Genomic DNA, 16,669 nt, shown 5'->3' with positions numbered 1-16,669 from the left:
GGGAAAAATGCAAATTCCCAAGATCTCCGGCTCTACAAAGACCGACTTTGGTCCCAAGGACAATCTACTTGTCCAGATGCAGAGCGTGCTGCTAATCAATAACGGTGGACGCCATCGGCTCTTACAAGTTGCCCTCCCATCTTAAGCTGTGTCAGCACATTCGCTCCTTGAATTTGAGGGGGAATTGATCCTGGGAAGTCCTTGAATTTGGTGTCAACCAAGGAGCAGGAAACCCTGAACAACATAAATGTACTGTAGAGTAAACAAACAAATCAAATTAAAGCTAAAAAGGGTTCATTTTAAGGCAGACTTAAGAGAGATTTATTGGAAATATTGGTATGAATGACTTCTTTTCAATTTATGTCTTTATGCTTTTATTTTGTAAGGTGTATAATGTCCTATCACTTTTGAGATAGGACATTGTCCTCCCATCTTAAGCTGTGTCAGCACATTTGGTCCTTTGAGTGTTTGAGGAAATTGGTCCTGGAATGTCCTTGAAAAGTCCTTAAATATGGTTTCAATCAAGGTGTGGGAACCCTGGCTCAGGTCGGTGGAGCACAACCGTTTTCTGACCATGTATAAAGGGCTTTTTGTGTATAAACTGGTAATCTTGGACCGCATACATGAGTTTGTGGTTGGAATCTTTAAAGAATCATGTTTTATTTTACACACGTTGGAACTTGCCAGCAGCAACGAGTGTCACGACGACATGGAAATAAAAACTGTCATCAAAATGCAGTTTTATGTAAAAAAAAAGAGAAAAAAAAGCCGCGTTTTAACGTCTTAGAACCACAGTTTGCTCGATTCACACATGCACAGACTTAAGTTCAGTTAAAAAAAAAAAAATCTGTCGCCAAATTGGCTGTGTGACTCTAATTGACAGGGCGGGTGAGAGGCGGGCCGCTCGCTAATTGATTCCTGCTGAGACGGAGGCGTGGAGATGTCGTTCCAGTCTCTCAAGGCAGAGAGTCTTCGGGGCCTGTGCTGATAAATCTGTCGCTGTGTTTAGTGTGAGTGTGTGTGTGTGTGTTAGTGAGAGTGTGAGGAGGAGGAGGAGGAACTCCCTGAGCCAGTGAGCGTCTAATTAATCCTAACTCCTCCAGTCTTTACACGCTCTTAATTACTCTCACTGACTCTCTCTCAAGATGAGACGGCGGTGACCTCGGCGTCTCATGCTAACATGTATGATTGTCTGGTCAGAAGGCAAGAGCTTTCACTATGCAATTAAGAACTGGTGTGTGTGTGTGTGAGTGTGAGAGCGTGTGTGTGTGTGTGTGCGCGCGCTCACTCATGTGTGGCTAAAACAGTCGTCCGCTCAACCCACTTCCCACACACAGAGCGCGGCGGACACTGTGTCTGAGAGGCTCATATTTAAGAACCAGTTTCTCATAGACAAAGTCCATTTAAGTCCAATTAAGGGAAGCCATTCAGGGCCCTAATTCCCTTACAGTGAATCCGCCTGATCCTCCAAACACATGCTACTTATTGTTCCCCGGGAGAGAGGGAGAGAGAGAGAGGGAGGAAGAAGAAAAAGAGACAATGACCTGGATTTACAAAAAAAATAAATAAATATGGTAATGATGGGAGAAATGTGAGAAGGAAATAGGACACACACATCTATTCTGACAAACATAATGCATTCCCTCACCCCTTACCCTAACCTTAACCATCACAACTAAGTGCCTAACCCTTACCCTAAAACCTCTTAACCCCCCCAAATATCCCTTTATCGTTGTGAGGCCCAGACTTAATGTCCTCACAAAGATATAAATGCACACACACACACACAACCTAAAAGAACAGCTTCGTTCATCACAAACAGGATTATCTGCGACTCATTTTTCCATTGAGTGAAAATAATAGGCCCTCCCACACATGAATTATGCGGGATTAACCGGGATTACGGCTCAATTAGAAACCAAAAATGTGTCAGTCGCCCATTATTTGCATACAAATGATATAATAATGAGAATCCATCACACCGCAGATACAAAAACATCCCCCTTTGTCAAGTGTCGCCTCCAAAGCCTAATTCATACGTTTTTTTTTAATGTTTTTTTAATAAGCAATAAGAGTGTGTTTTTGAATCAAATGTGTGTTCTTCCGCGTCTAAAAATAGTCCCCGTCTCAACTGTTCCGTTTCCTGGAACCTACAGTTTCCAGGTATTGCTAGTTGTTAATATTTAGATCTGCTAGGAAACATGTACACGTATGTCAGACTCATGAAAAGTAGATTTTTGACTTTTAATATTCAATATATTCAATTTAGTGGTAGAAAATTGACAAATATTCAATGTACAGTCAATTCAGTTTTGTCTAATTATTAATATTATTTTTATTACATCTTAATTAAAAGATATATCTGGTTCTTTAATTTTATTTAACCTTCATTCAACCAGGAATAAAATGCACAAGTTAGAGCTTGGATACAACTTTTCTAGGCACTAAACATTCTCAATATTATGTAAAAAAATAATAAATATATACAAATAATTCTACGTATATAAAATCACATTATCAGCAAAAAAAACTCTTAAGAATACTTTAAAGGTGTATTTTAGTCCTTTAAATTCCAATAGAAATGAATGAATTCCTTGAAATCTCACTCGTTCATGGATCTTTCAGACAGAAGCCGTAATTCCGTCCATCTGCCGAGCAAAGTGCCACTGCAAACATCTCCTAATCTAAATCCACATTTTGCCGAGATGAAGAGATTAATTAAATATCAGTTTGGACACAAACCCGGAGCCACAGGCTGTGGACGGTCTTAGAGTTGTTGTAAAAGCCAAGTCTATCAGCCTCCACCGAATAAACCCGCAAATGAACTGAGCCTGTTTACCAACTCATTATCGCCCTAATTTGCCAAATGAAACCCCCAAAGCCGCAGTTTATGTGACCACATATGTACAGTATTAAGCATATTTACTCACATAATAGAAAGTATGACTCACACGGGCCGAGCAAGCTGATTAGAAATGGTCAATGTCAACGTTTTTTACGGGGTTTAAACTTTCCCAGAACAACTGAAGGTCAATGTGGTTTTTCAAAATAAAGTACGTATGATGAGACACAGAAGTTAACGGCCATGTCCATATATAACGAGCACATATTTAAGTGTATTCAGGCTAAACGTTGGAATTAAAAGTTTTAAACGCTGCTTTTTTTTTTATGTCAATTCTTCTTTTATTTAATTAAACATTTCCCACTTTTACACACTACACTGACCTGTGGCGCTCATTCGCTCACATGACAAATCAGACTTTCATGTGCCGCGAGCAGGCAGGCAGGCAGGTAGGCCTTAGCAACCTTGTGTTTGCCTAGCAACCTGGTGTCCCAGCGACGCCTGTTGCCATGGCACCCAATGAGGATGTGGCACTGCCATGAGGAAGTGATCACCACAGACATGAGCCAAAGGGCAGCTGGTGTGTGTGTGTGTGTGTGTGTGTGTGTGTGTGTGTGTGTGTGTGTGTGCGGTGTTGCTGCTCATTTGAATACAGTGTCCTGAATCCGTCGCGGAGCCGTATGCTCCTTTACAAAACACACAGCAGCCTGTAAACACGAAAACAATCAGCGCCTTTGTTTTAAAGGCTTCCGTTTGTTTGTCGTCCCCTCCACACGTCCCCGCCGCCGTCGTCGTTTTCTCAAGACACCCAAACACGCGCACGCACCGCCTCTTTTTAACTCGTCGGGGTTTTTTCTCCGCCAACGACGATTGGTCTCGTTTCTGCTGAAACACTTAAGAGTTAAACTTCTCTCATTTGACCGAAAGTGAGAGTGAGAATTGTGTTTTGGGCAAAAGAGATTGTGGTGTGTGTGTGTGTGTGGGGGGGTTTGTGGTGTTACAGTACGTGTGTGTGTGAGAGAGGGAAAGTGGGCGTTATTACCCCACCACCCCTCCCTTTTCCAAACCCCAGGCCGATTAAGGCCAGAAACTCTAATTATGCCACAAAGACGTGACAGACTGGAGCACCCATCTGCGCTAAAGGGTCTCCCTCTCTCACACACACACACACACACACACACACACACACACACACACACACATACAGTACACTCGTTCACTGACCAACAAAACGCGGAAAAGTGACAAACGCACGAATCCGTCCGTGGACGCTGACCCGGACAAAATCAGCGGAATGAAAAAAAGAAATAAATGTAAATAACCCAAAAAGGCTTCATTCACACAAAGACTCACACACCTGTTTACAACAGTTCATCCGCGCCCATCTGTCACCGTAAAACACACTCTGCTGATCTTTGAGATCTGATACTAAAGATGCCTCTGAATTCCCTGCGGCAAAAAAAATCACACAAAAAAAAACCACACCTATTGACTCCTGGAAAGGAAAAGAAATGAAGTTTTGAAAGTGGATAACGCTAAAATACCATTTAATCTTTCTGATTATGTGTCCCTGCAAAGCATTAACCTGTCTTTCATTGTTTTAATCCCATTTTTTTTTTTTATTATTTTTTTTTTTAAAAAGACAACACCAACAATGGCGAGACAAATTAATACATTAAATTCAGGGTCGAAACAAAAAAGTACAATCATGAATGTGACGGGCGCTGAAAGAGAGAAAAAAAACTGAAGAGACGAAAAAGGCTCATAAAAGAGAGAAACGTGGAGAGAGAAAGAATGCGGAGGAGAAAAGTGAAGGGCAAGGTCTTACCTTGACGTCGGAGAAGTACATTTTGAGCATGTTGGAGGAAGGGTAGCGGGTGTAGAAGAACATGAGCTTGGCTTTCTTCAGGTGGTTGGGAGACAAACCCTCCTGAATCTGAAGAATCAGTTAAGGAACCAGCAAGCAAGTGCACAGTGTTAAAAGTAGTGAGCAAAGAAAAGGACCGCGAAGCTTCCACATACTCAAAATTCTCAATCTATCTTTGTCTTTTGGTACGTTCAGTGTCAGAAATCTCCTTTTTTTGTTTCTTTCTTTGTTTTTCATGAAAATGCAAACGTTGGTGTTTAACACAAGCGTCCACCTGCAGGCTTTGGATCACATCCCACGTTCACTCCTGTATCACACCATTGTCTCAACAAGGAAAATAATAACTGTGTGTGTGTGTGTGTGTGTTATAACAGCTGTGATCCACCATGCTGCCATTTCCCCACCACATTAACAGCCCTATAATCTATCAGGGAAGATGAGGCAATCAATGGAACACCCCCACCCCACAGGTCAAGCATACACACACACGCGCACACACACACACACACACACACACACACACACACACACACACACACACACACACAGAAACCCCAGGAGCCCTATATGGCTGGGAAAAGGCGACAAGAGGAAAAAACGCAGTGGAGAAAAGAGGTGAAAGGAAACAGGAAGATGAAGGACAGGAAGCAGAGTTTGATATTTATACTTTTTGGAGGTGACAAAGTGTGCCTATAATATTATGGAATTAGAGTTGTGTCAATATTATCAAACAATATATTACACACATTGCAAATAAAGTATAAACATACACTTTTTTGTTGCTGCCTGCTGATTGGCCACTGAATTTTGGAGTGACAGCTCAATGGACAGGAAGTAGAACTGGAACTCGTTCTCCCAAGATACTAATAATAATTGTAATAAATTAAAATACTTGTTTGTCAGATTCATCTTTGAGTTATTACGAACGGACAGCGACTCCAAGTCTGTGTCTGCGCCTGGTCCACTGAGCTGTCGCTCCAAAACTCAGCAGCCAATCAGCAGGCAGCTCCCTAAGCCCCGCCCACGGTCAGAATTGCAACCAAAAAAAAAACCCAAACGCGAAAGAGTCGGAGCATGTGAGATTCTGATCCAAACAAAATAAAATACGATAGCTTTGAATGATTAAATCGATATTTTTGCAATTTGTGTATTTTCAACTGTTGTTAGCTTCTTAAAAAGGGTCGTGCACAAATCTAATTCCTTATAATTAAACCTCAGGTTTATTTTGAACAGGTAAACCAAGTAATTTCCACGAGAAACTTTTATCGATAAGCGATTTACAACTTGATTTGATGTTATTTTTCAACGTAAATCTTGAGTAAAAGCCTCAAACCCTCCCGAACGAGGAACCGACTGAGCTCGTCAGCAGCTACAACATCGACAAAGAGAGCGTACGCTCGTCATCCATCATTCACCGCGCGTCAGACAACAACACCATTACCTGGTTAACATTCATGCCAACCTGTCACTGTGACTCTGCGGTGTTCTTGTTTTATATGGAAACACACGCACACGCACACAGACACACAAAGTAAACATTGTGAAGCAAATGACGTGCGCACGCGTGTAACAGTAGCTAACGTGACTCGGTGAATAAATGCAACTGGCGATGTTCTTTTTCCGTCCGCTCCTCTTCCTCCTTATTTCCTACTGCTGTGTGTTTTCAACAACACACTCCTGCATGTGTGTGCGTGTGTTTGCGCAGGACTCCCTGTGTCAGCTGTAACTTGACCTTGTTACCAGGTGTGTGTGTGTGTGTGTGTGTGTGTGTGTGTGTGTGTGTGTGAGTGAACTGGAAGGACAAGGGAGCAAAGAGGTGGGGGCTAAATTCATAAATAAAAGGTACGACATCTGCTCGCCTCCACAGAAAGGATTAAAGATACACAGACCTAAGAGTGTGTGTGTGTGTGTGTGTGTGTGTGTGTGTGTGTGTGTGTGTGTGTTAACACACCGTTCAGGTGAACTGTGATCGATGCAGAACACCTCAGCCTCACTGCCGCTCTTCCTTCCTCAAATCAACGCGCATTGCGATCACCACATATGTCTGAGTTGAATAATAACGTAAAAAGTAAAAAAAAAAATCGTCTTTTTCTGTAAGAAAACGGCAAGAAATCTGACTTAAATGAACCCATGTTGAGTTTTCAGTGAAAATATTGGAGTTAACTTCCCTGAAAATGTACATATGAATTGTAAAATACAGGGACTTTTTTTTTTTGTTTTGCCGCAACCACTTAATATCTGTCGCATTAACTTGATGAATGCATCCAACAATTACCGGAATTCTTTCAGATAATTTGCCAATCGTTTAATCTGTAAAAAAAAAAAAGTGAAATTTGCTGCTTGTCAAGACGAGAAGTAAGCGAAATGAGAGAATGTGAAAAGTGAATGAACTCAGAATGAGCTGAAGGTTCGCCGGTATTAAAGCAAAGAATGAAAAAAAAGAGTTAAAAACAGAATTAAAAAGCGAGGGTTGAAGGGTGGTCAGTATCTTTGAAATAATAATGTCCAATTTCAAAGAAAAAAGAGAGTGAAATGAATGAGAGAAGCTTTTCGGAATGAAACGGCTCCGCGGGATCGAGACGTGTCAAATATTTCCCTTTTTTTTTTATTTATTTCAATTAAAGCGACATAAATTGGCTTTGAAGACGACGGCAACGCGATCAAATCCTCATCGCAGTTGTGAGGAGTTCCTATTTGTCGGGGTTCAAAGTCTTGTTTTGCTTTTTTTCCGCTTTGTTCTTCAAACATGATCGTGTGTGTCGTCAGAGTGTGTGTGTGTGTGTGTGTGTGTGTGTGTCGGGGAGAAGCCCTCTCCATATGAAAGGTTAGGAACGAAAAGATAAACAGCTACCTGCAAACACCTGTCCTCGTGCACACGCCATGAAAGGGACTCTGTGTGTGTGTGTGTGTGCGCACGCATGCATTACGAAAGGAAGGACAACACACACACACACACACACTAACACACAGCTGCCGAGCAACTGAGAGCGAAGGCCAACAAATGAAAGCAGAGTTTGAGTGATCATCAGCAACAAGAGGGCGGCTGACAATGAGTTAAAAAAACACAAAAATGTAAAAATAGTAAAGAGGGAACCGGTGTGTGCATTCTGGATATCACACTTCTCCTTATGTGGTACCCACACCCGCAGACACACAACCCTCACACAGACACACACTCATATGAAGAAGAAGAAGAAGAAGAAGAAGAAGAAGGCTTCCATCAATGAGAGCAAGCATTCACCTGTCCTCCTCCTCCTCCTCCTCCTCCTGTGCTCTTTGAAATATGATTAGCTTTGAGCTCCTGTGTACAAGGTCTAACCTCACACACACACACACACACACATGCACGCACAAAGTGAAATATGATTTGCTTTGAGCATTTATGTACAAAGTCTTCTTGATGAAAGAGAACCAAACAGCACAAGTGTCTCAGGAACACCGTATGTGTGTGTGTGTGTGTGTGTGTGTGTGGGTTAAAGAGGGAGCTCATTGGCCTTTTCTCAGCACCTTTAAACGCCACAACCTGCTGCACAGACTTAAAAGAGCTTGAGAGAGAGAGAGCAGTGTGAGACCTGTTTAATCTTCCCCCCTCTTGCAAGACCCGGCGCGCCCCTTTTCATCCTCCCCACTCAGCAAGGAAACAAGAGGAGGTTTAGAGCGGGAACTAATTAATACAGATTAATTGATGTCGAAGACTTTCCGAGGCGACAGTCTGCCGCCGCCGCCGCTGCCGCCTGGAAGACGTTTTAGTACGTTTTAACCGTCGTAAAATGTGAGTCTGGTTTAGCAGGAAAATAAAAAGCTACTGTGCTACACGTTAGGGCTGAGCGATTACTTGATTACTTGATTTCGTACAAAAAGGCGGCAGTTTTACACCATTTTCTACAGTGAAATATCACAATATTGGGGTTTTTTGCATTTGATTTTTTACAATATGTTACAAATAAGCTTTTTGTGGATTAGCATAAAAAAATTTGACTTTTCAGTCCACTAGATGGTGCTCACTCTCACTATATTGCGATATCGTAATATCGTATCATGATAATATAATATTATTATATCTGGCGATTCTTACCCCTTTGAATCAACATGAGATGAGAAAGAGTGAAGGTTTAAACTTTGTTTTTGGAGTTTTACACACACATACGCACACCCACGCCCGGTTTTAGAGGACATTGCATTGATTTACATTCATTTCCTGGAGACTCTCATCCTAATCCTAATCCTGACCCTAACCTAACCCTTAGACCCTAACCTTACATGAGTAATACCTGTGAACACACACACACACACTCACAATAAAGAGGATACAGTGCTGCCTGAGTAAGGCGACATGTCGGCGATGTCTTGCAGGTCTCCACACTCTGACTTGATGAGGGATAGAGACAGACCCTCTGGTCCGTGCTGGCTCGGTGAGCTCTGCCTGTGCTGGTGGTGGTGGTGGTGATGGTGGTGACTGAGGTGCCTCCCTCCGAGGGACGCCATTTTGGTTCTGAGGCTGAGAGCTTCCCGCGTCATGTCCATGGAATCGGGCGAGGACCGATGGAGGTCCTTTGGCCCCGGCGGGTACCCGGCTCCGCCCCCGTGTGACCCCAGTGGGCTTTGAAAGGGGTAACCCATAAGGGGGAGAGGGAATGGGTGGCGAAATGATGGAGGGCTAAACCCGAGAGAGGCAGTGAGGGGAGAGGGGTGAAGGGAGGGATGGTGAGGTGGAGGCGGCGGAGGAAACGACGGGTTGATGTTCTCTTCCCCGGCTCCACCGCCGTTCTTCCGTACCACCAACGGCAGGGCCTCTGTTTGGTCGCTGGGTGTCGGCACGCCGCTCAGTCTGCCGCTCAAGCCGCCAAAGGAATCCATCGGGCTGGGGACGATGACGTCACCAAAGCAGTGCAGCCTCTGGTTGGAGGAGTGGTAGTTGGGAGTGGGGCTGCCATCGCCGTTCAAAGTGAGGGCCAGGGCGCCGCTGCTAAAGCGCGAGTCCGGGGTAAGGGAGGGCAGGGGCCCAAACGGCGGAGGACAGGAAGAGGACGAGTTGGAGGAGGGTGCAGCTGGTGTGTTGTTGTGGCAGCCATGATGGTGACTGACAGCCTGCTTGGGTGAAGAGAAGCCCTTGACGACCGTGTCAACGACCTGTGACACGGCACAGTTCAGCTCCTGCTTTAGAGTCTCTGCTAACTGCCGTCCCCCTCCCCCGGCTCCTGCCGCCGCTCCTCTCCTCTTCAGCACCCTTTCTCTGTTCCTCTCCTCCTCCTCCCTGCCGTCCACATCTTCTATTTCTCCGTCTAAAAGGGCCTGTTCTCGTAGGAGGGCTCGGGCCCGGTCCAGGAACAGACCCGGGTCCAGCTCGGAGAGTTGGTCGTGTCTGTGTCGCCCTCTGTCTCGGTGTCTTTCCTCCAAGCCGTCAGAGCGTATGCTGTCCTCAGACAAGTTACCGTCTTCTTCTCCTCGGTCACCCTCTCCGTTCTCACCATTCTCCTCCTCTTCTTCCGTCTCTGAGTCGTAGATCTGGTAGAATTTTTCCTGGAGTTGGCGCAGTTGTTTCTAAACAAGAGAGGATCGAGAAGGTTTTAGAAGACACCTCCCAAACATTGGGATCACCTGTTACCATTTCTACAATAACTTATCCAATCACTTTGGACAACCAACCTGCATGTCCTCCAGTTGCAGTTTGAGCTGCCGTCTCTCTTCCTGTCTCTGCTCCTGCCTGGAACACACCAGCTGTGTGAAGCTGTGCTGCTGCTGCGGCAGACGCTGTTTCCTCTTATTCTCCCTGTAGACCTCGCCGACGGTGGCCCGCGACCCCGGCGAGTTCAAGAGGGACGGGCAGTCGCTGGGAATGTGGTTGTGGTTGCCAGTGCTGTGGACATTGCCGTCCCCCCTGTGATCGTTACTGCTGTTGCTGTTGTTGCTGCTGTTCTCGTGGCTGCTCTCTTGGCTGTGGTCGCCGGGATTGGGCCGCACCAGCGGCGAGTGGCTCATGCCGCGGATGATGTTTTCCACGCGGGCCCGTTTGGCGCGGAGGTGCTCGTCCGACAGCCTGTCCAAGTCGAACGAGGCGAGGGAGTGAGGCTGAGAGGGAGCGTGTGAGTTCAAGCCCAATGGAGGTGGTGGCCCCCTGAAGGAGGAGGAGGACGATGGAGGAGGCGGCCCAGGAGACAAGCAGTCAGATGGGCTGTCCTGGTCACGGGAGGAGTTGCTACAGGCGTCCTCGCCTTGAATCTCCGAGCCGCCGCTGGACAGAGCTCCACTCCCCTGTGATGGAGGACAGAGATAATGAACATTTCTTAGATTAAATGGATTGATTAATGGATTAGTTTGAATTAGTGGCAAGATGTCATGTCGCCCGGTGACATCCCAGTAAGTGATTTGTTTCATGTCGGGACAAACGAAGGCAACAACAACATCGTGCTCTTGAAGCCAGATGAGGGCAAACAGGGTGGAGTTTGATTGACCACACCTTGTGCTTTCTTGTCCCCGCCCACCCCTGCTCTGCTGCTGTATACGTACAAAACGCTCCCTGAGTCAGGTCTGAATGTACTGCAACTTCAAACCCTTAATTCAGTGACTTTGTGTGTTTATACCTGGAAGCCTGAGTCGCTGCCTCCATTCTTGACTATGTTGTTCTTCAGCAGCTGAGAGATGATGGTGACGCCAGGAAAGGGCATCATGGCGTCGTCGTACGAGTTTGTCCTCTTCAGCAACTTCCTCAGAACATTAGACTTCTCTCCGTCGCCGGCAGCGCCGCCGTGGCCGCGACTGACCAGCGAGCAGTCGCCGTCCTGGTCCGGGCCGTGTGATTGGTTCATGCTGTCGAACAGGCTTTCGCTGGCGCGGGCGAATATCGTGCTACCCACGGTCCTCTTCACCCCGATGTCGACGCGTCGGCGCTTCGTCTGTCTGGAGTCTCTTAGGAGTGCGGTGCTGTCATGATCAGGCATCACGCAGGGCAGCTAAATGAACATGACCAGGGGGTCCTCACAGACACATGCAGGGTGAGAGAGGAGGCACCTGGTCGATGACAAAAACACAGTTTGTTTGTTTGATGATTTCAACATAAATATTTTAGAAATATTACACAGAAAGTGTCATTTTGATGTCTTACAGGTAAAACAATTGTGCCATATACTTGCGTAAAATAAACATTAATTAGTTTTTAGCGTTTCTAGAAGCGTACATTTCCCAGGACATGACGCAGAAACAAATGTGTACTACATTAGACGATATTTAATAGTGCATTTGCTCTTTTGGAAACCATTGCAACCAACACAACCGATACACCTGATGACGGAAGCAAAGACACGATCATTTCTACAAAAATACACTCTATGTGGATTTAAAACACATTTTCTCTCTTTCTAAAATCGTTGAAGTCGGTCCCACAGAGGAGAAACCATTTCCCATTTCCTTCTTAAGGTCTAACCTTGATAAAAAATAAATAAATCACGTTATATATTTGATGTTATATTGTAAAAGGTATGAAGTGAAAAGTAACTATTGAAGCTAAAAAAACATGGAGAAAGGAAAAACTGTGTGTGTGTGTGTGTGAAGGCAAATGAGTCCTCACACGTGCATGTGGGCAGTTTTCCATGATACCTGTTTGCATCTGTTTTGCAAGTGATTTCAGGGTCAGGTGTAGGGAAATAATTCACAAATTAAAGCTGCTTCCCCTCCAGAGCTGAGCACTTTTCATTCTAGTGTTTTCTTTAAAAACAAAAAACAACGCTCACAGTTGTGTAACTGCAACACAGGAGTCTGATTTTAAAGGGAAGACAGCAACCGTGACTGTGCTCCAACGCACGTCCAGACTGAATCAAGGACACAAAGTGTGATGCTTTTGCAACAGCAGATAAAAGCAGACACTGCTGTGCTACTGCGGGGGCCATTACCAAATGAAATACTTTCCGAGCAGGGGTAGAAAGGTTAGTTGACAGAAAAGTTCAGTAAATCACTCTTCCCCTCGGCACAGTTGACCAGTAGTGACCCAGATACACAAACACACACACACGCACACACAGTGTGACACAAACAGCTTTGGTCCAAAGATCTCAGTAACTATGCAGCTTTCTGTATGTGAGGTTCACGCTGAGGGTGCAAGTCGATGGCACACAAACGGACTGATAAATGCTGCGATACTGAACGTGAACACGAGCGAGACGACACAAAAATAACTCTGCTCTTGCAGAAAACATTAGTCAAATGAAGAGCAGGAAGAAAAACTTGCTCTGAACTGAAATGGGAAGTAAAGGATAGTGTGAAAGGGCTTGTTGTCATTTCCAGGGAATTAAAATGTGGGCTTGGCGGCTAATTTATCTTTGGTACATGATGGTTATTATTTAGAATTATGGAACTATTTCAGTCATTACAGCTAATTACAGGAAAATAAAAAGTGATTAAAATCAAAATTTTAGGGTCATAATTGAAATGTTGTTACTTGTGTTATGGGAAAAGAAGACTAACTAATAGGTGATGATACTTGAGAGTTGAGGGGATCCCCTTATGACTCCTCACTGTGTTGCGCTCTCCACGCAGAGACTTGACTGCAAAACAACGACTTTTACGCACAGCGTTGGAGACGGCAAACATGAGTTAGTTAGTGCCCGGTCGTGACTCAAAGCAAACATTACACAATACATCGATGTTCACAGTTTTGTTTCAGAGTCTATAAAGTGGTATTCGGTTGAAAAGAAAAAGTTCTGAAACAGTCAAAGACGGTGATTTAGTTGATTTTAAAGCAGTTTTTGCTTTTCTTCTAGTTCCAGTAGATCAGTCAATCGCATTTAAAATCAAATTTAAATAGAATAGAAATACAATTTGCTGTCATTTGGATTTGTTTACTTTTCATAAACAGAACAAGTCGTTTTATGGTTTGGAACAACTGTGGGGAATTCCAAAAGCGACGACTGGATCTCGGATCCACGCGAGCTGAACTCAAAACATGATCGAGCTCCACTTTATTTATTTATTTTTTCAAAAAAAGGAAAGCCAACAAACAAACCAAAACTCACAAACAGCCCGAGACTGTAGCGCACAAAGAGCCAGAATAAACCATCTGGATTTCCATGAGACGTCAGTGGAAGTTCCACTAAACGCACACAACGCGATCTGACAAAACCCACACGCGCACATGCATATCCTGTCACTTATGAGCCCACGAGTGACAATAACAACAGTAATAACTTTGTACTCACGTCTCTCTCGCGCGCGCGTGTGTGTTTTTCCCCCCAAAAAGTCGGCGCGTCGAACAAGAAGAAGAAAAACAGACAGATCCGCACCCGCCGTTCAGATCAATGCTGTAATTTACCACAGCAAAGTGGAGACGTACTCGGAGCGTGCGCGCACGGGAGGGAGCGAGAGAGATAATGACAGAGCGAGAGAGAGAGAAAGAGAGAGAGTGAGTGAGAGAGAGAGAGGTAGCTCTTGTGCGCCGCTCTGCTCCCGGGATGGGAAGTGTGTAGAAAACGAGCGCACGCACTTGGTGCCTCTCCTGCTTTTTCTGCCTCTGACAGACGGCAAGACTCTCAATAAGAAACGAGGGGAGACGCACATGAAGGATACGCGAAGACGCTGCGTCACCGGCTCCAGAGGGAGGCGACGACTCCACCTGACCAATAAGGAAGAAGAGCCGGAGACGCTGGACTTTATTTATAAGGAGCAGCAGCTCAGCCAGAGCGCACACAGAGAGGAGAGAGGAGCGCAGGAGGAGGATGAGGAGGGTAAACGGAACATTACATCCATTCACTTTTCTAATTACCGGGAATAAAACACGTGTTTGGTGTTGAAATTAAATCACATCACTTCTTCTTTTATGTGTTAAATGCATTGATTTTTGTAATATCAGTAATAATAATAATAACAATAATAATGATAATAACAAATCAGTGAATTTAACAATGTTCTTGTTCCTTTTAATAAAAAAACTATGACTTTGATGATACAACTATTGTTTTGAGTCATAACAGTGTTTTATTTCACTTCCCTGTGCGGCAGCTCAGCTCTTCAATTACTGTAATTATTTATTTATTGCGCCTTTTACGCAGCTGGAAACAAGCGGCTTTTCTCACAAAGTTCTTCCCAAAGTCTTCTCTTCTTTTCTCCACTGTAATCTTCGCCCCGAGGAAAGCAATGATTTTTCTGCGTGAATCCGCACGATTCCCACGCAACACCCCAGAGGCCTTTCAGTGCGGACAGAGTTTCAGATTATTGTCATGGAAATAAAACCGTCACAATCCAAATGAAAGATATTTAAACTGAGTCTGGTCTCGCGTAAATTAAATTACAAAGTTGTGTGTTGAACACTCGCCGATGATGCCAAATAATGTTAATAATAATAAACAATCATCATCCTTAATACGCGACATTTACGCACAATTGCACGCATTTGTTGAGGAAAAACGTTTCTCCGCAAAGAGAGAGAAATGTGCGTGTTTATCTAAACCATAGTGTCAGAAACTCTCAGAGCAAATGATGGACAAGGGAATAATCTCATGATTTAACATAATGTAAGTTGTTTGATGGAGTTAAAATAATGTTTTGGGTAATTTCTCCTGAATATCAGATTAACACGAGGTGCACATATTTGCTCCGTGTGTGTGTGTGTGTGAAGGTATGCGCTCTGTCGGCATGTGTTGTTTTTTTTTTTTAAAGCGCATCGATAATTCAAATACTGTTGAGATTAAATGTTTTAGTTTTTTTTTCCCTCATCTTTCCATCACTCACTGTTAAAACATCGCCAGAGCCGTCCGTCATTTTTCGCCGCATCTCGTATGATTAGATGAACCAAATTACGCACGGGAATCATCGACTTTATCCACAGTGCGCTTTGATTTGCGGACAAAATATGAACATATTGTGTTATTTCCGCCCCCAGTGTGTGTTGTGTGTCGTTGTCCTTGTATGCACAGACAAACAGGGCCCGTTTGTTTTGAATTATTGTTATTTTTTTAAAGTTATTTGGCACAAAAACACTCACCCTTCTTTTTTCCCCCCTCCACTTAACGATGTGCTGTAAAAAGCTGTGACCTATATTTGACACTGTGCTGTGCTGGGGTGATGTCATTTAGTATTTATTTATATATTTTTTTGCATACTTTGATAATTACCCAGAGTATTTTGTTTCCTCTTCAGATGGAGAAACTTTAAATAAAAGTTAAAGATTTCTGACATTAATGAATAAATCAATGAGGCCAAATTCTCTTTTTTTTTCTCGAATTTATAGAAAATAAAGAGCTTAAAAAATGCATTTCATGGAGCATCTGCAGCATGTAGAGTAGAAAATGAATGTATTAATTTTTAACTCTTGTGTTTGCTTGGCTGATGTGGCAATGAACCCCAACACACACACACACACACGTGAGAAAAGTGTGTTTAATGTGAGGAATGTTGTGAAACGAGTGTGTTTCTGTCGCGGTCGCTCACCTCACCCCCACAACACAAGAACCAACAGTGAGCTTTAATCGACCACACGCTGCTAATATAATATTACACAGCTTTAACCAAAAGAGCCAAACTCACGGTCACATGGTACGATCCACTTCAGGTTCAAGCCAAACGCTCTGATCCACAAGGTTTGTTTTTTTTTTTTACCCCACGAGAGAAACGGATGAATTCAACACCTGTAACTGTAACTGTGACACGTCATCGCCAAAGTGCCTTGTTGAGTGCGACATTTGTGAAGAAATCAGTGTCGGTGTTTATCAAGTCACAAAGAACTCCCGCAGTGAATGTGATTTATTCAGCTTCGGTGGCTTTTGGGTGACGGAGTTTACAGTCCTTACACCTATGGTGACATATTTTTAAACACAGTCTTTTAAATCACACACTTTTTAAACCTTTCTTCTCCTTTTTTTTCTTTAAACAAAAGAATGCGAGTGACAAAATCAAACCATTTGAGATACGAGAGGCTTTTTTCCCCCCCCCCCCCTCTGAAAAGTTCAGAAGCCTCCGTCAGCCTTTTATTGTAC

The 16,669-nt window shown here is 44.0% G+C and overlaps 1 protein-coding gene across 2 annotated transcripts in view; it reads right to left on the bottom strand.

Moving 5' to 3' along the window:
- Positions 1-13,927, bottom strand: part of LOC122760299 (prospero homeobox protein 1-like) — a 32,575-nt gene extending 18,648 nt beyond the window's left edge. For both annotated transcript variants that reach the window (XM_044015388.1, XM_044015395.1), the window contains exons 1-5: positions 13,898-13,927; positions 11,291-11,717; positions 10,356-10,961; positions 9,021-10,250; positions 4,671-4,778 (exon numbers count right to left, since the gene is read on the bottom strand). In XM_044015388.1, coding sequence (XP_043871323.1) covers positions 4,671-4,778; positions 9,021-10,250; positions 10,356-10,961; positions 11,291-11,647 — 2,301 coding nt within the window. In that variant the 5' untranslated portion in view covers positions 11,648-11,717; positions 13,898-13,927. The remainder of the gene's footprint in view (positions 1-4,670; positions 4,779-9,020; positions 10,251-10,355; positions 10,962-11,290; positions 11,718-13,897) is intronic.
- Positions 13,928-16,669: the final 2,742 nt, after the last annotated feature.

Source organism: Solea senegalensis, linkage group LG2 (genome assembly GCF_019176455.1).
Source record: "Solea senegalensis isolate Sse05_10M linkage group LG2, IFAPA_SoseM_1, whole genome shotgun sequence".
Classification (NCBI taxonomy): domain Eukaryota; kingdom Metazoa; phylum Chordata; class Actinopteri; order Pleuronectiformes; family Soleidae; genus Solea; species Solea senegalensis.
Note: the sequence above shows the minus strand (reverse complement) of the source record. Positions and strands in the feature narration are given on the sequence as shown.